General features: G+C 43.7%; 1 protein-coding gene across 3 annotated transcripts in view; it reads left to right on the top strand.

Annotated features, from left to right (window-relative positions):
• Nucleotides 1-18,704, top strand: part of DVL1 (dishevelled segment polarity protein 1) — a 46,727-nt gene that overhangs the window by 586 nt on the left and 27,437 nt on the right. For all 3 annotated transcript variants that reach the window (XM_039727719.1, XM_039727718.1, XM_039727720.1), the window contains exons 2-4: nt 9,968-10,037; nt 14,532-14,653; nt 17,339-17,451. In XM_039727719.1, coding sequence (XP_039583653.1) covers nt 9,968-10,037; nt 14,532-14,653; nt 17,339-17,451 — 305 coding nt within the window. The remainder of the gene's footprint in view (nt 1-9,967; nt 10,038-14,531; nt 14,654-17,338; nt 17,452-18,704) is intronic.

Raw genomic sequence — 18,704 nt, 5'->3', positions numbered from 1 at the left:
CTTGAGGCCTTGCTGCTCCGGAGCGGGGCCCGGGGCTCGGAGCGGGGGCCGGGGTCGGAGCGGGGACCGGGGCTCGGAGCGGGGCCCGGGGTCGGAGCGGGGGCCGGGCTCGGAGCGGGGCCCGGGGCTCGGAGCGGGGGCTCTGCGGACAGCGCTGTCAAAGCCCGGGGGTCCAACCGCTGTCAGATCCTCGGGGGTCCCACGGGTGACAGGCGGTCCCGGTTGAACGGGTGTGAAATGGGCAGTGGTTAAATGGCGGTGAGTGGTCAGTGGTCAGATGGGTGTGAAATGGGCAGTGGTCAGACGGGTGGTAAGTGGTTGGTGGTGAGATGAGTGTCAAAGGGTCGGTGGTCGGGCAGGTGAGGAGTGGTTGGTGGTCAGATGAATGTCAGATGGGGGAGAAGGGGTCAGTGGTTAAACGGGTGTGGGGTGGTCAGTGGTCAAATGAATGTCAAAGGGTCAGTGGTCAAACGGGCGTGAAATGGTCAGTGGTCAGACGGGTGACAAGTGGTTGGTGGTCAAATGAAAAAGGGTCAGTGGTTAAGCAGGTGACAAGTGGTTGGTGGTGAAATGAAAGTCAAATGGGGGACAAGTGGTCAGTGGTCAAACAGGTGTGCAGTGGTCAGTGGTTAAATGGGATGGTCAGGGGTCAAACGAGTGACAAGTGGTCCGGGGTCAGACGGTGCCAGGGGCTGTGCTCAGACCACAGCTGTCAAATCCTCGAGGTCAGACAGGTGTCAGACAGTCCCTGGTCAAACGGGAGTGAAATGGTCAGTGGTCAGGCAGGTGACAGTGGTCAGGGGTCAAACAGTGCCAGGGCAGTGCTCAGATAGCGACTGTCAAATCCACTGGGGCCAGACAGATGCTGGATGGTCCCTGGTCAAACGGGTGTGCAGTGGTCAGTGGCCAGGCAGGTGACAGTGCTCAGTGGCCAAAGGGGGTGTCGGTGGTCAGTGGCCAGGCAGGTGACAGTGGTCAGTGGCCAAAGGGGGTGTCGGTGGTCAGTGGCCAGGCAGGTGACAGTGGTCAGTGGCCAAAGGGGGTGTCGGTGGTCAGTGGCCAGGCAGGTGTCACCCAGCCCTGTCTGAGCAGGTGCCAAGCCCTCGGTGGTCACAGTGCTGTCACACCCTCGGTGGTCAGTGGCCAGGCAGGTGACAGTGGTCAGTGGCCAAACGCCCGCTCCCAAGGGCACAAGCTGAGCTGGGAGCGCTGGAGACGAGCCGGGCTGGACTCTGGAGTGACCTCTGTGGTGGCCAGAGGCAGCTGAGTGCCCGAGCCGGGGTGTCTGACGTGGCTCTGTGCCACCGGCCCTGGCGACAGCCAGAATAAAACAAACCAATGGAAGTGCCTTTGACAGTTTGCCAGACAGTAACTTTCAAAATGCATTAATCCTTTTGTAGCAGATCACTTCTCTTTGTACTCACATCTGTCGCTGGCAAGGCAGTTTTGCACAGTTAAATGCCTTGCCAGGAATAAAAAAATAAAAATAAAAATAAAAATGGAGCAGGTTTGTGGGAAGCTCCTGCAGACCTGCCTCCAAAGCAAGGCCGTGGTCGAGGTGCAGGTTTTGTGTTTGGTGAGAAGGATCACCCCAAGCATCCTTGGCTGTGTTGTGCAGCCTCTTTTTTATCCCTGAGACCCGAACCTTTCATGCTGCTTGTGTTTTTCTCCCTGCTGGAATGTGGATATTGTTTGTTGACACGGATTTCTGATGTGGTGAGCTGTTAGTGTTGGCTTGTGACCATAGGAGTGTTCGTGGATCGACTTCTTGTTTTTCTCACTTGGGCAAACATTTCTTTGGTGGGGGGGGAAAACAGCAGTACAAAATGTTTGTTTTCAAAATAAACGGGATTATTGGTAAATAATACCAATATTTCCCTCCTTCACCTCCCCGGGTGACAGGGACACGTTGTGGTGGAAATTCAAGTTGTGTTTGTGGTTTGATTTCTCTGAAGGAGGTTGGGATTGTTCAGGCAGCAGCTGCACCATTCCCAGCGCCACAGAAATCTGCAGTTAGGAAATGTAAACTGTGCTGAGGCGTCCTGAACACACCGGGCTGTTTTGGTCTGTGACCGGGAGACAGACAAACCCAACAAACCCCAGAGAGGATTTTCTTAGTCTGGAAATTGGGGTGAAACTTGTCTGTTATTCCTGGAGATGGAGATGATGGAAGAGGAAGGGCTGCAAGGATCAAGACCTGGAAATTCTGGCTCTGTTATTTAATCATTTAAATTATTGTAATAATTTATGTATTTATATATAAATATATATTTATATTTATATAAATATAATGTAATATATATTGTATATATATAATAATATATATCTTGTAATAATTTATATATTTATATAAAAATATATATTTTTATATAAATATAATGTAATATATATTGTATATATATTATTATATATATCTTGTAATAATTTATATATTTATATATAAAAATATATATATTTATATAAATATAATGTAATATATATTGCATATATATTATAATATATCTTGTAATAATTTATATATTTATATATACAATATATATTTATATAAATATAATGTAATAATTTATATATAAGCAGCATTTGGGTGACAAACCATTGCCTTGAGACAGCTCAGAGTGACTGATTTGGGATTCCTGAGCTTTGTTTGCATTTATTTTTTTGTCTTTTTCCATTTGTGTTTGTGCCTCTCTGAGCCTGAAATATTTGGGAAATTCAGAAGAAAATTCAGCTGAATTTTGGCTGTTTTAATGAGTGTTAATAGTAAATATGGGCTTTGCTTTCATCATCTCAAATACAAACTTTTTGTAGAGTTGTGGAGTATCCTGAGCTGGGAGGGATTGCCCAGCCCAAAATCCCACCCTGTGCATCCCTGGGAGCGTTGTCCAAACCCTCCTGGAGCTCCTGGGGCTGGGACCATCCCCTGGTGAGCACCCCAGAGCCCTCTGGGGGAAGGAAAAAATCCCCAAATCCATCCCAAGTCCCCTGGCCCACTCCATCCCTTTCCTGTTCTGGGGGAAGAACCAAAATCCCCAAATCCATCCCCAGCTCCAGCCCAGCTCCATCCTTTTCCTGCTCTGGGGGAAGAACCAAAATCCCCAAATCTATCCCCAGCTCCATCCTTTTCCTGCTCTGGGGGAAGAACTAAAATCCCCAAATCCATCCCCAGCTCTTTCTTGCTCTGGGGGAAGAACCAAAATCCCCAAATCCATCCCCAAATCCACCCCAGCTCCATCATTTCTTGCTCTGGGGGAAGACCCAAAATCCCCAAATCCATCCCCAGTTCCATCCTTTCTTGCTCTGCGGGAAGACCCAAAATCCCCAAATCCATCCCCAAATCCACCCCAGCTCCATCATTTCTTGCTCTGGGGGAAGACCCAAAATCCCCAAATCCGTCCCCAAATCCATCCCCAGCTCCATCCTTTTCCCGCTCTGGGGGAAGACCCAAAATCCCCAAATCCATCCCCAGCTCCATCCTTTTCCCGCTCTGCGGGAAGACCCAAAATCCCCAAATCCATCCCCAGCTCCAGCCCAGCTCCATCCTTTTCATTGCTGCAGCCAGGCAGCACCAGCCATGGCAGAGCTGTGGCTCCCTCATTTCCCCTGTGCCTGAAAAGTCCCCTGGCTGTTCTGAAGTGGAGCTGCAGGGACATTTGGGGTGTCCCTGTGCTGTCCTTCCCAGTTTTTCCAGGCTGGGATTTGGCCTGGCCAGTCCCCAAATCCCTGAATTCTCCACTGTGGAACGTGAAGAGCGCTGCTTGTGTTAGGAAAAGCAATGTTTTCCTGCAGGGCTGGGGACTGGCTCCTTGCAGCCCTGCACGTGCTGCTGGCACTGCGGCCCAGCCTTTCCTGGACCCTGCAATGATGGGATAAATCCTGTGCTCACGAAAGCTGCCGCTTACAGGTTAATTTATCAATGAAATCATCTATTACATTTTAAATTAATTATTTGAATATTTATAAATTAAATAATTTATTACATTTTAAATGAATTATTTGAATTTACTGCTGTGCCACTTTGCCCCGTGCCATTTCCTCCCCTGACCCACCAAGGGATGGCTCTGCCGCTTGCAGATTAATTTATAAATGAAATAATCTATTAAATTTTAAATTAATTATTTGAATTTACTGCTGTGCCACTTTGCCCTGTGCCAGGTCCTCCCCTGACCCACCAAGGGATGGCTCTGCCCATTACAGATTAATTTATAAATGAAATAATCTATTAAATTTTAAATTAATTATTTGAATTTACTGCTGTGCCACTTTGCCCTGTGCCAGGTCCTCCCCTGACCCACCAAGGGATGGCTCTGCCCATTACAGATTATTTATAAATGAAATTATTTATTAAATTTTAAATTATTTAATTATTTGAATTTACTGCTGTGCCACTTTGCCCTGTGCCAGTTCCTCCCCTGACCCACCAAGGGATGGCTCTGCCCATTACAGATTAATTTATAAATGAAATAATCTATTAAATTTTAAATTAATTATTTGAATTTACTGCTGTGCCACTTTGCCCCGTGCCAGTTCCTCCCCTGCCCCACCAAGGGATGGCTCTGCCCATTACAGATTATTTATAAATGAAATAATCTATTAAATTTTAAATTAATTATTTGAATTTACTGCTGTGCCACTTTGCCCCGTGCCAGTTCCTCCCCTGCCCCACCAAGGGATGGCTCTGCCCATTACAGATTATTTATAAATGAAATAATTTATTAAATTTAAAATTATTTAATTATTTTAATTTACTGCTGTTCCACTTTGCCCTGTGCTATTTCCTCCCCTGACCCACCAAGGGATGGCTCTGCCCATTACAGATTAATTTATAAATGAAATAATGTTATTTTTTTATTTATTTCTTTGGATGCAGGTGGATCAGCCACCTGATGCAGGTGGACTTTTGAGTTGTTTAAAGATGAATATTTTTGATATTAGCTGTTATAATTGAGGATTTTGTAACTTTTAATTTTTAATTTGAGGCTTTGCTGTTCCAGTGTGGGCAGGAGAGTTCCAGTGAGGAACTGAACCATCCTAAAGACATTTTCTGTCCAGAATTGGATAAAAACTCTGATTTTTCCAGAGCTTTCCTTGTAAAACACTATCAGGAACTTCCAGGAGCACAAAAGGATCAGTGTGGAGGATCCACAATTAAACACATTTAATTTTCTGTAGAATATCCTGGTTTGAGGCCTTGCTGCTCCAGTGTGGGCAGGAGAGTTCCAGTGAGGAACTGAACCATCCTAAAGACATTTTCAGCCCAGAATTGGATAAAAACTCCTTCGTGTGGCAGGAGGAGCAGCAGGGCTGGGTCTGTTCTGCACCCTTGGGGTGAGGCTCGGATCCTCATTCTTTCCATTGTGCACGAATTCTCCTCTGCTGATTCTCCTGCAGGGGCTGCTCCAAGGAGTGGCTTCTGGAGCATTCCTTGGGTAGCAGCCCAGGAGCTTCCTCTCAGGCTGCAGCAAAAATTGGGTTTTTGGGTGGAAACCGGGGAGAAAATGGGATTTAAAGCAGTAGGAATCCAGTTTGGGATTGGGATTGGGAGCTGAATGTGGTAATTGTTAATAGGAGAGGCACATGGGAAGCATTTATTGCCTTTTCTTCTGTTCTCACCCTTGTCCTAAGGTGAGTCAGGAGTTGGTTTCTCACTCCTGAGAGGATTTTCTCATTTTTCCAGCTCCTGAGAGGAGTTAAGACCAGGAATCCTGACTGCCAGATCCCTGGCTGGGCTGTGATTTCAGCGTTAGGTCCAAGGAGTGGCTTCTGGAGCATTCCTTGGGTAGCAGCCCAAGAGCTTCCTTTCAGGCTGCACTTGGAGCTGCAGCAAAAATTGGGGTTTTGGTTGAAAATGGGATTTAAAGCAGTAGGAATCCACTTTGGGATTGGGATTGGGAGCTCAATGGGAAAGGTGTGCCAGGTACAGGTGAGGTGTGAGCTTTGGGAAAGGTCCCAGGTACAGGTGAGGTGTGAGCTTTGGGAAAGGTCCCAGGTACAGGTGAGCTGTGAGCTTTGGGGAAGGCACCAAACCCTCCCTGTGCAGGGAGAGCCGGGGGAGCCTCGCACAATTCCAGGAAGCCACGGGAGGGAGGGGCTGCTCCCAGCCCTGATTGTTTCATTTGCTAATTACCGCTCAAATCGCCTCAAAGTCAAATAAAGCAGAGGATGTGAGCTGGTGGGGCTGTTCCCTCCTCCCCTTCCCCACATTTCCTCGCCCTTTTTCTTTTATTTTAAGATATTTGTGGACGTGGGGCTTTGCTGGTGGGGCAGAGCAGGTTTGGGGTAAAGTTTGGGGTGAAGAGTGGGGTGTTCTTCATCATTTGTCTCTGGTGTGGCCTTGGCTGTGTCCTTTTACCTTCCTGCACCTGGTGGATGCATTTGAGGGATGAATTAAAGGATGTTTTATGCAGGGAGATTTTTCTGGAGTGCACAAAGAGGGACATGCCACAAGTCTATAAAGAATATTGAATAAAAATCTCAATTCTTGGTGTGCTGTGCTCTCCTTTTCCAAGGGACAAATGGGAGCTGGGCAGGCAGAGCTGCAGTGACCTGGAAATACAATTTTATTCATTTTATCCAAACTTGGTGTTTGGTTGCTGTCCCCAGTGAACAGGAGGTTGTGTGTGCTGGAACGGGAGCCCTGAGCCCCACGGGGCTGCCAGCAGGCAGGACGTGACCTGGGGAACAAAAACCTCTTTTTCTGAGAGGGGATAAACATCTCCTTTTCTGGGCCTTGCTATCAGCTGCTCTTTGGTGCTATTTTCAAGCAGGGAGTCCCTCAGCAGTCAGGCCCTGGTGATTTATCTCCAGGTGGAGCACATCCAGTGCCAATATTCTTCACCTCAGGGTGAGGTCTCGGAGAAAAATCACCTTTTTTTCTTCTTATACTGGCTTGATTTGGAATATTCCTCACCCCAGGGTGAGGTCTCGGAGAAAAATCACCTTTTTTCCTTCTTATACTGGCTTGATTTGGAATATTCTTCACCTCAGGTTGAGGTCTCGGAGAAAAATCACCTTTTTTTTTTCTTATACTGGCTTGATTTGGAATATTCTTCACCTCAGGGTGACGTCTCGGAGAAAAATAACTTTTTTTCCTTCTTATACTGGCTTGATTTGGAATATTCCTCACCCCAGGAAGAGATTTTTGGGATAAATCACCTTTTTTTCCTTGCCATGCTGGTTTGGATTGGAATATTCTTCACCTCAGGGTGAGGTCTCTGAGAAAAATCACTTTTTTTTCCTTGCCATGTTGGTTTGGGTTGGAATATTCTTCACCTCAGGAAGAGATTTCTGGGAGAAATCACCTTTTTTCCTTGTTATGCTGTTTTGGACTGGAATATTCTTCACCTCAGGATGAGATTTTTGAGAGAAACTACTTTTTTTTCCTTGTTGTGCTGCTTTGGATTGGAAAGTTCTTCACCTCAGGAAGTTTCTGGAAGAAATCACCTTTTTTCCTTGCCACACTGTTTTGGATTGGAATATTCTTCACCCCAGCAAGAGATTTTTGGGATAAATCACCTTTTTTTCCTTGTCATGCTGTGCTGGAACATTCTTCACCTCAGGATGAGCTCTCTGAGAAAAATCACTTTTTCTTCCTTGTTGGGCTGGTTTGGATTGGAATATTCTCTACCCCAGGAAGTTTTTGGGATAAATCACCTTTTTTCTTTGTTATGTTGTTTTGAATTGGAAAGTTCTTCACCCCAGCAAGAGATTTTTGGGATAAATCACCTTTTTTTCTTTGTTATGCTGTTTCAGATTGGAATGTTCCTCACCTCAGGAAGAGATTTTTGGGATAAATCACCTTTTTTTTCCTTGCCATGCTCTTTTGGATTGCAATATTCCTCACCTCAGGCTGAGGTCTCTGAGAAAAATCACTTTTTTTCCTTGCCAGGGCTGTTTTGGACTGGAATATTCTTCACCTCAGGAAGAGACTTTTGGGATAAATCACTTTTTTTCCTTGCCATGCTCTTTTGGACTGGAATATTCTTCACCTCAGGAAGAGACTTTTGGGATAAATCACTTTTTTTCCTTGCCATGCTCTTTTGGACTGGAATATTCTTCACCTCAGGAAGAGACTTTTGGGATAAATCACTTTTTTTCCTTGCCATGCTCTTTTGGACTGGAATATTCTTCACCTCAGGAAGAGACTTTTGGGATAAATCACTTTTTTTTCCTTGCCATGCTGTTTCAGGCTGGAATATCCACCCCAAGAAGAGACCAGCAGCCCTCATGGCAGCACCTCCCCAAAAAAACAGGAATTCTCTGTACGATTTTTTCTGGGAGCAGAAATTCTTTATATGATTTTTTTTCTGGGAGCAGAACTTCTCTGTATGATTTTTTGGATTCAGAAATTCTGTATATGATTTTTTCTGGGAGCAGGAATTCTCAGTATGATTTTTCTGGATTCAGGAATTCTGTGTATGATTTTTTCTGGGAGCAGGAATTCTCAGTATGATTTTTCTGGATTCAGGAATTCTGTGTATGATTTTTCTGGGAGCAGGAATTCTCTGTATGATTTTTCCAGGAGCAGCAATTCTCACCTGGGATTTCTGGGCTGTCCCGAGTGTCATGTCCTGCCCTTTCAGGCGTGCAGATAAAATCACGGCACATCTTTCTCTGCTGATCCAGCTGTGCTGAGTGTTCCCCCTGGGACACCAAAGATTCCACTCTGTCCCCTGGGATCCAGGAGTGTTGAAATCCCGATTGCAGCTCCAGAATTACTGAGAGCTCTGAATTGTCAGAGGTTTTTAAAGCCCCGAGTTTCTGCTTTTAGTGGAGTCTGAGCAGAAATGACTCAAAGCAAGACTGGAATCATAAGATCTGATCCCTGCTGCCAAAAGATGCAGGGAGGTTTAGGAATGAAGTGAATATTTTAAATTGTTTTACTTTCCAATAATAGAAAAAAAAAAAGGGTAAAAATTGCCTAATATTGCCCTGCCAGCCATTAACAATTCAAATTAAAAAAAAAAAAGGTGCTCATTCCTTAACATGTGTGGGAATGCAGGCATTAGTGGTGGAGTTATTTATTTTTATTTTTTCAGAAGAAACTCCATTTAGTGTTTCCCCCCCTCAACACGACACTGCTTTACCCCAGTGAGCTGCTTTGTGGTTCTTGTGGTTTTTCTTCACCCAGCAACAAGACAAAAACATAAATAAAGGGAAAAGTGCTGTGGATGCACAGATTTGGATGAGACTTCAGATTGTCAGCAGCAAATTCTCCCTGTTCTGCACTTTGAGGGCAGAAATCTGCTTTTGGTACAAAAATCTCTGACAAGGGGGTTCCAGCACAGGGGGGTTTTAAATATTGCCCTGCCAGCCATTAACAATTCAAATTAAAAAAAAAAAAGGTGCTCATTCCTTAACATGTGTGGGAATGCAGGCATTAGTGGTGGAGTTATTTATTTTTATTTTTTCAGAAGAAACTCCATTTAGTGTTTCCCCCCCTCAACACGACACTGCTTTACCCCAGTGAGCTGCTTTGTGGTTCTTGTGGTTTTTCTTCACCCAGCAACAAGACAAAAACATAAATAAAGGGAAAAGTGCTGTGGATGCACAGATTTGGATGAGACTTCAGATTGTCAGCAGCAAATTCTCCCTGTTCTGCACTTTGAGGGCAGAAATCTGCTTTTGGTACAAAAATCTCTGACAAGGGGATTCAGCACAGGGGGATTTTGGCCCCCATCAGACATTTCAGAGCTCTGGGGAGACTCCAAAATGGGAAATTCTTAAAATTATTTTAGTGCCTCCCACTTTGGGGTGGTTGTCTGGAAAGTTGCAGTTTTACCTTTTATTTTGATTTATTTTCTCTGTTTTCACAGTTCCCATATTCATTAAACACAGAGCACCTGCTGACACCAACATTTAATGAATAAATTGCATTTTTCCTGGACAATTTGAGAAAAGCACCGTCCATTCTGACCTGCTGTGATTTCAAACTCCTGATTTTCTTCTCTTGTTTTATTTTTGTTTCCAGGGTGGTGAAGGAAGAGATCTCAGATGACAACGCAAAGCTGCCTTGCTTCAATGGAAGAGTGGTGTCCTGGGTGAGTTGGATTTTGTGTGTGCAAATCTGTCTTGTTTGATACTGGAAGCTGATTTTTAGATCCTGGTTTTGCTGGGATGAAGACACACAAGGAAATAGTAGCAAAATAAGTTTATAGGAGTTTTTTTCCAGCTGCACAGTTGGTACAAACTTGGAATTCTCAGGAGGAATGAGCAGCTTTTCTCCATTCCTGTGCTGATTTTAGGAGTTGAAGATCTTGCTCATATTTCTTACTTTTTATATTTTTTATATTTTAACTATTAACTTTTTAATATTTTAATTATTTTAATATTTTAATATTTGAACTATTTTATCCCTTGAAATATTTTAGCAGCCCAGACATGGGGTGGGGATCACTGCTGCAGGAGGATTTGGGATGGGGATCATTCCTCCAGGAGGATTTGGGATGGGGATCAGGATTTGGGATGGGGATCATTCCTCCAGGAGGATTTGGGATGGGGATGGGGATCAGATCACTGCTGCAGGAGGATTTGGGATGGGGATCACTGCTGCAGGAGGATTTGGGGTGGGGATCCCAAATCCAAACTCCTCTAGGAGGACCATCCTGGTGTCCCCTGGGTGCCCCGGGGCTCTGGGGTGCCCTGGGGCTTTGGGGGGCTCTGGGGTGCCCTGGAGCTTTGGGGTGCCCTGGGGTTTTGGGGTGCCCTGAGGCTCTGGGGTGCCCTGGGGCTTTGGGGTGCCCTGGGGTTTTGGGGTGCCCTGGAGCTTTGGGGTGCCCTGGGGTTTTGGGGTGCCCTGAGGCTCTGGGGTGCCCCGGGGCTCTGGGGTGCCCTGGGGCTTTGGGGTGCCCTGGGGCTTTGGGGTGCTCTGGGGTGCCCTGAGGCTCTGGGGTGCCCCGGGGCTCTGGGGTGCCCCGGGGCTTTGGGGTGCCCTGGGGTTTTGGGGTGCCCTGGGGCTCTGGGGTGCCCTGGGGCTCTGGGGTGCTCTGGGGTGCCCCGGGGCTTTGGGGTACCCTGAGGGTTTGGGGTTTGCTGCTTTGCTGCTCTCAGATGCCCCTGAGCTGTTCCTGTCTCCTGCCAGGGCAGCGTGGGGCTGTGCCAGGGGGCAGGGGTGGCACAAAAAGGGATCTCGTGTGTGATTAACGAGCTGAAATGAGTCCCAAAGGCTGCAGATGGAGCAGGGGGGAGGAACTGGAGGTGGGATTGGAGCTGCCCTGGCTGGGAGCAGCAGCACTGACCAGAATCCCTTGAGAGGCTGCCCCAGAACAGGGTTAAAGAACAAAACAGGGATTTATTCATTATTTGGGGTTTACCATTAATTATTGAGAATTAATTATTGATAATTATTATATCAATACCATTATTATTGTCGTTAATGGAGCCTTTTTGTGTGCTGGCCTGAATTTTTTCGTGCTGCTCAGGATGAGTTATGAACCCCCATCCTGCACAGACTGTGGGAAGCTGGGTTGGGTTTATTCCCCCAAAATTTGGGTTTTTCCTGCTCCCCAATTCCCCCTGCTCTGGAGCTCCCAAAATGCACTTTTTGCAGCTGGGTTTCTGCCCTGTGTGATGAATTGCAAATGACTTTTTGCACGCTGACACCCAGAGAATTGCAGGGCTTATCTGCCTCTGCTGCCTGCTAATTACTGGAGGAGTTTTATGTAAATCTCACTGGAAGTTAATTGTTCCCCTTCGAATTTTTTAATGTCCCATTCACTGGGACTTAACAGATAATGGCACACAAATCTTCCAGGGATAGCAGGGTTGGGTCTTTACCCTTTAGAAATATATATATATATATATAAAATTTTTATATTTATTATTTTATATATATATGTTTGTGTATATATATATATATAAAAATTTATATGTGTATATATATGTATGTGTATATATGTGTATGTATATATAATTTAGATATATTATTATATATGTTATTTATTATAACATATAATAATTCTATGTTATATACAATATATGTTATATATTATAGATACAATATATAATAATACAAAATAATATACTATATAAAATATATAATATAATATAATATATAATTATAAAATAGAAAATAAATATAATATAATAACACAAAATATATAAACTCAATATATTTTATATATTGTGTTTAATATATTATTATATAAAATATAATAATATGCACAGTATATATAATATATAAAATATATTAATTAATATAGTAATTATATATAATCTATAAAATATATAAGTATATATTTTATAGATTATATATCATTAAATAAATATAATATTATATTTATAATATAATAAATATATAATATTTAATAATACTATAATAAATATCTATTATATATATAATAAAATTGTATAAAAATAAATATAATAAAATTATATAAAATTCATATATAAAATGTATTTATATTTATATTTATATTTATATTTATATTTATATTTATATTTATACACACCCACTTTTTTGTGTGTGTTTGGCCAGGATTATTTCCTTATCTGCTGTTTATTTATTTTTTACCTGGCGCTGATCTTTCTTGGTCCCGGTGCCATGAGGTGTGTGGCAGGTGCTGGGGGCAGCCTGGCACTCCTGCCCAGAGCCCGTGGTGTGAAATGGGAAATTCAGCGTCCACCCCACGGCGGAGCCCCTCTCCCACACCTCCCACTCGGAATTTCCCAGGGAGAATTGGGAGATTTTCATCTTTTTTAGCACATTTTGAATCCTTCAGTTCATCCCAGGTGGGAGCTTTGATCTGGGTGTCACCTGCAGCCCTGATTTCCACAGGGAAAATATTCCAGAAAATCCTGCAGGTCCTTCCTTTGGCTGCCCGTGTGCAGCTGGGTTAAAATCGTTTTAATTCCTGCTCAATTAACATCCCTGCTGCTAATGAGCTGTTTCAGCTTCCTCCCAGCCCTCCTGTGTGCTGCTTGTTTCCTCCTCCACATCTCAGATCTTTCTTTTGATTTCAGCCCGGGTTTGTTTTTCTTCTTGTGTGATTTTGGTTCTTTTTGCTCTTGTTTTTGTTGTGGTGTTTTTGAATAATTTGGGATAGAGCTGCTGCTTCCTAGATTCCTTTGTAAGGAATTCTTTAAAATCCTTTTTTCCTTTGGTTGACCTTTAGTTTTTTTTTTGACAGTACAGAGGCTGTCATTAATTGTATGTCAGAATTCTTAATTAATGACATGAATTGCATTTACACAAACACATCTTCTGCCAGAAATAGCTGATATTTGTCCTGTTTTTCTAACGTACAACACAGAATATAATTTTTCCCTGGCAATCATTTATTTGGACTGCTTACCTGAACGAAATTATTAATGCAATTTTTCTTTTTGTCTTTTTATTTTTGTGCCTTATCTGGGATATATGAAAAAAAAAAAAAGGCAGAAAATATTTTTTTGCAATGAATTAAAATGTTTTTCCCTTCTCTTGGGGAACAGTGGAATGGTGGGAGCTGGGAGTGTGGCAGGGATTGGTTTGTGGCCGCTGCCAGCTCCGTTATCTCTGTTTTTTAGGCAGGATTTGCAACATCTGGGAACAATTCCTGGCCTGGCTGCTGGGAATGAGCAGCTCCCATTGGCTGGCAGTGATGTCACTGCTTTCCCGGAGCTTTTCCCGTTTTTTCCTCCCCTTTATCTGGCTGCCAGCAGATAATTCTGGTCCTGTTTGTACATCAGCTTTTTACAGGCTGTATTTGCAATTCTAATGAACGCCCTGGTGGGGCAGAACCGTTTGACAAGGGCAGCACAGGAGCTCCAGGGCTGGGAAATGAAAAATAAAAATGCTCAGGGCTGAGGCAGGGAATAAAAATCCCCCTGAGCAGAATCTTGGATGAAATGAGCTGATTTCATCCAGAAATCATCCATCTTCACACTTTCTATAAACCCTCACTCATGCCAAGCCTCATCTCAGCACAGACAATTTCTCCTTGCTGAAATAAATAGAATTTCCCAGGTTTTTGCAGAGATGAGGAGTCCTGATGCCTTTGGGGGAATTCCTGGTGGAGCACAGGAATTTTCTGTAATTATTCCTGGTGTGGATGAGGGGGCACAGCTCTGGAGCTTTGCCTTGGGATTTGAGACATGATGGGAAATAATTACTTCCAGCTCAGAGATGGATGTGGCTGTTGTGAAGTTGCTGTCAAAAATATAAATGGCTCTTTTGGGGGTTTCTTCAGTCACTGGGATGCCTTGGGAAGGCTGGGCTGGAACAGAGCTACAGAATAAAGCAGGGATTTATGAAAAGGATCTCCTCCATGGAGCCACCTTGGGCAGCACCAGAGCCCAGCCAGGGCTGCACCCAAGGGGAACCAAAATGGTCCCAAAATGAGCCCAAGGGGAACCAAAATGGTCCCAAAATGAACCCAAGGGGAACCAAAATGGTCCCAAGATGAATCAAAATGGTTCCAAAATTAACCCGAGATGAACAAAAATGGTCCCAAAATGAACCAAGATGAACCCAAATGGTCCCAAAATGAACCCAAGGTGAACCAAAATGGTCCCAATGTAATTTTGCACAATTCTGTTTTTTTTCCTGTTGGCAGCTGGTCCTGGCCGAGAGCTCCCACTCCGACACGGGCTCGCAGTGCACCGAGAGCCACGTGGAGCTTCCCCCAGCCCTGGAGAGGACAGGAGGCATCGGAGACTCCCGGCCCCCCTCCTTCCAGTAAGCCCCAGTTCATTCAGCAGGGTCTCATTTATCGAGTGGATTTGTCAAATTCTCCTTCCCATCTATTTCTCACCCTCAGTTCCCTTCCTGCTGCAAGCCTGCTGGTTGTTGTTGTGGTTAAAAAGAATGAAATATTGAGGAATCAAAAGGGGGATGGGAATGAAAACCCCCTGTCATTGTTAAGAATTAAATATTTATCCAAAATACCTAATTTTCCCAGCCCCTATCATGCCAGTAATTCCCACTGATTTATCAAATTCTCCTTCCCATCTATTTCTCACCCTTATTTCCCCTCCTGCTCCAAGCCAACTGCTTGATTTTTATAGAAATCAAATATTGAGGAATTAAAAGGAAATGGGACTGAAAAATCCCTGTCACTGTTAGAGTGACATATTTATCCAAAATATCTAATTTTCCCATCATTCCAGTAATTCCCATTTATTTCTCAAATTCTCATTCCCATCTATTTCTCACCCTCATTTCCCTTCCTGCTCCAAGCTGTTTGATTTTTACAGAAATCAAATATTGAGGAATTAAAAGGGGAATGGGAATGAAAAACCCCTGTCACTGGCAGAGTGAATATTTATCCAATATATGTATCCAGAATATCTCATTTTCCTGGCCCTCATCATCCCAGTAAGCCCAAATTCCCATTGATTTATTATTGATTTATTCCCATCTATTTCTCACCCTCAGTTCCCTTCCTGCTCCAAGCCAACTGTTTGCTGTTGTGGTTATAAAAATCAAATATTGAGGAATTAAAAGGGAATGGGACTGAGAAACCCCTGTCATTGGCAGAGTGAATATTTACCCAAAATATCTCATTTTCCCAGCCCCCGTCATTCCAGTAATTCCCACTGATTTCTCAAATTCTCATTCCCATTTATTTCTCACCCTCATTTCCCTTCCTACTCCAAGCCAACTCTTTGATTTTTATAAAAATCAAATATTGAGGAATTAAAAGGGAATGGGACTGAAAAACCCCTGTCACTGGCAGAGTGAAATATTTACCCCAAACATCTCATTTTCCAGCCTGCTGTGGATGAGTTGAGCAGGGAGGGAGCCAGGATGCTTTTGCAGTGTGTGCCTGACAAGTGATTAGTGCTCTGTGTAATTAGGGAGGCTGCAGAGGCAGCTGCAGGCTGCTGGCAGCAGGGGGAATTCCCACAAGGAATAAGAAATTCCTGTTCCACGTCCATCCAGAGGCTGCCCAGCCTGGCAATATCTGCTTTGATATTGTTATTTCCTCTTCCTGATCCTTAGGATATCTTCATTTTCCAGGGAATTTCCACCAGGAAAAAATTCCTCCTTCCAGCAGGAGGATTTAAAGCAGGGCCTTGTGCTTGGAGAAGGAAATATGGCCTGGATTTGCCTTTTTTTCTTTTTTTTTTTTGGGATGGATGTTGCCTGGAAGAGCTCTCAGTGTTGGGAGTCTTTTTAAAAAAAAACCTTTTAGAGGAGACAAGAAATGCTGGGAAATTCTGGCAGTGCCTTGCAAGGGCTGTGCTGCCCTCCTGTGTTCTGATCTGGCCAGAAAATCAAACCAGGCTTTTGTTTTTCCTGGCCTGAACCTGCCTGCCACAGCTGCCACCCCCAGCTTTGGTTTAAAAAATAATTAACTGGTAATTAGGCACGAGGTTTGTGGGGCCAGTGCCCTGCTGGTCCTCCTGCTTCTTCCAGAATATTCCAAATATTGCACAGAAAATGGGGGAATGCTCTGAGGGATCAGGGACATGGCTCAGGTTGTGTTTTCTGTTCCCATTCCCAAATAAATCCACTGTAATATTATATTTATAATGTTTAAATAGAAAATATACTATATCTTTATATTTATAGATTTATTCAATTTATTAAATTAAATCATTTATTATGCAGTGTTTTTTAGATTCCGTTTTCACCCCTCAGGTGTTTTTAGGTTCTGTTTTCTGAGTTGTTTTTAGGTTCTCTTTCCCCCCTGAGCTGTTTTAGGCTCTCTTTCCCCCCGTGAGGTGTTTTAGGTTCTCTTTTTCCCCCCGAGGTGTTTTTAGGTTCTGTTTTCCCCCCCTTAGGTGGTTCTCTTTCCCCCCCGAGGTTTTTGTAGGTTCTCTTTCCCCCCTGAGTTGCTTTTAGGCTCTCTTTCACCCCTCAGGTGTTTTTAAGTTCTGTTTTCCGAGGCGTTTTTAGGTTCTCTTTTGCCCCCCCGAGGTGTTTTTAGGGTCTGTTTTCTGAGGTATTTTTAGGTTCTCTTTCCCCCCCTGCGAGGTGTTTTTAGGTTCCCTTTTCACCCCTCAGGTGTTTTTAGGTTCTCTTTCCCCCCAAGATGTTTTTTAGGTTCTCTTTCCCCCCAAGATGTTTTTTAGGTTCTCTTTCCCCCCCAAGATGTTTTTTAGGTTCTCTTTCCCCCCTGAGCTGTTTTAGGTTCTCTTTCCCCCAGTGAGGTATTTTTAGGTTCTCTTTGCCCCGAGCTGCTCTGGGGGTGCCCATCACCCTGTGCCCGTGCTCCGTGAGGGTGGGATGGGGACAGCAGGGCCCGCAGTGACTGTGCCCGTGCTCCATGAGGGTGGGCAGGGACAGCAGGGCCCGCAGTGACTGTGCCCGTGCGGGTGGGCAGGGGCAGCAGGGCCCGCAGTGACTGTGCCCCTGCTCCGTGCGGGTGGGCAGGGACAGCAGGCCCCGCAGTGACTGTGCCCCTGCTCCCTGCAGCCCCAACGCCGGCAGCAGCCGGGACGGCCTGGACAACGAGACCGGGAGCGAGTCCGTGCTCAGCCACCGGCGGGAGCGGCACCGGCGCCGGCCCCGCGAGGGCCACGAGGACGGTGAGTGCCTCCTCATCCTCCCTGCTCTGCCCCACGAGGACGGTGAGTGCCTCCTCATCCTCCCTGCTCTGCCCCATGAGGACGGTGAGTGCCTCCTCATCCTCCCTGCTCTGAGGACGGTGAGTGCCTCCTCATCCTCCCTGCTCTGAGGACGGTGAGTGCCTCCTCATCCTCCCTGGCCTGCCCCATGAGGACGGTGAGTGCCTCCTCATCCTCCCTGGCCTGCCTCACGCTTCCCGGGCAGCTCCTCTGAGGGGCTGTGAGGGTCTGCAGAGGGAGGTGAGAGGTGAGAGTCGGGCTCTGTGCTCTCTGAAGGATTATATTATATTACATTACATTACATTACATCATATCATATCATATCATATCATATCATATCATATCATATCATATCATATCATATCATATTTATTATATTTATTTTATTATAGTATATAATATATCACATTATATTATATTGTATCACATTATATTATATCATATTATATCATATTATATCACATATCATATTATATTATATCACATTTTATTATATCATATTATATTATATCACATTTTATTACATCACATCACATGATATTATATTATATTACATCACATCACATGATATTATATTATATTGCATTGCATTACGTCATACTATATCATATTATGATATTATACTATATTCTGTTATTAAATTATTAAATTATATCATGATACCATATTATTGTATCATGGTATGATATAATATTATACTATTTTATGATATTATTTTATTATACTATATGATATTATATTTCGTTATGTTATATTACATCATATCATATTAGATCATGTCATATATTATTATAGTATATTATAGTATAGTATATTGTAGTATGTTATGACATTACTATGTTATATTATGATACTATATTATTAAATTATATTATATTGTTGTATTATGCTATATTATGATATGATAGATATATTACATTATATTGTGATTATATGATATGATATATTATGATATGATATAATATATTGTATGTTATAAGATACTATAATATATTATAATATATTATAATGTTATAGAATACTATACTAAAACTATACCAAAGAAAGAGAAAGGGTACCGACAAAAGGCTTGACAAGAATGAATAATAAAATCTCCTGACTTGACTCCTCAGAGGCACAGCTGAGGTGTTGGGTCATTGACTAAAAACAATTCCCATGGGACCAATCAAACATGCTTCTGTTGGTAAACGAGCTCCAGAGCACTTCCAAAGAGC

Source organism: Passer montanus, unplaced genomic scaffold, assembly GCF_014805655.1.
Source record: "Passer montanus isolate IOZ18808 unplaced genomic scaffold, ASM1480565v1 scaffold62, whole genome shotgun sequence".
Taxonomy (NCBI): Eukaryota; Metazoa; Chordata; class Aves; order Passeriformes; family Passeridae; genus Passer; species Passer montanus.
The sequence above is the reverse complement of the archived record's forward strand: the minus strand, read 5'-3'. Positions and strand labels throughout refer to the sequence as shown.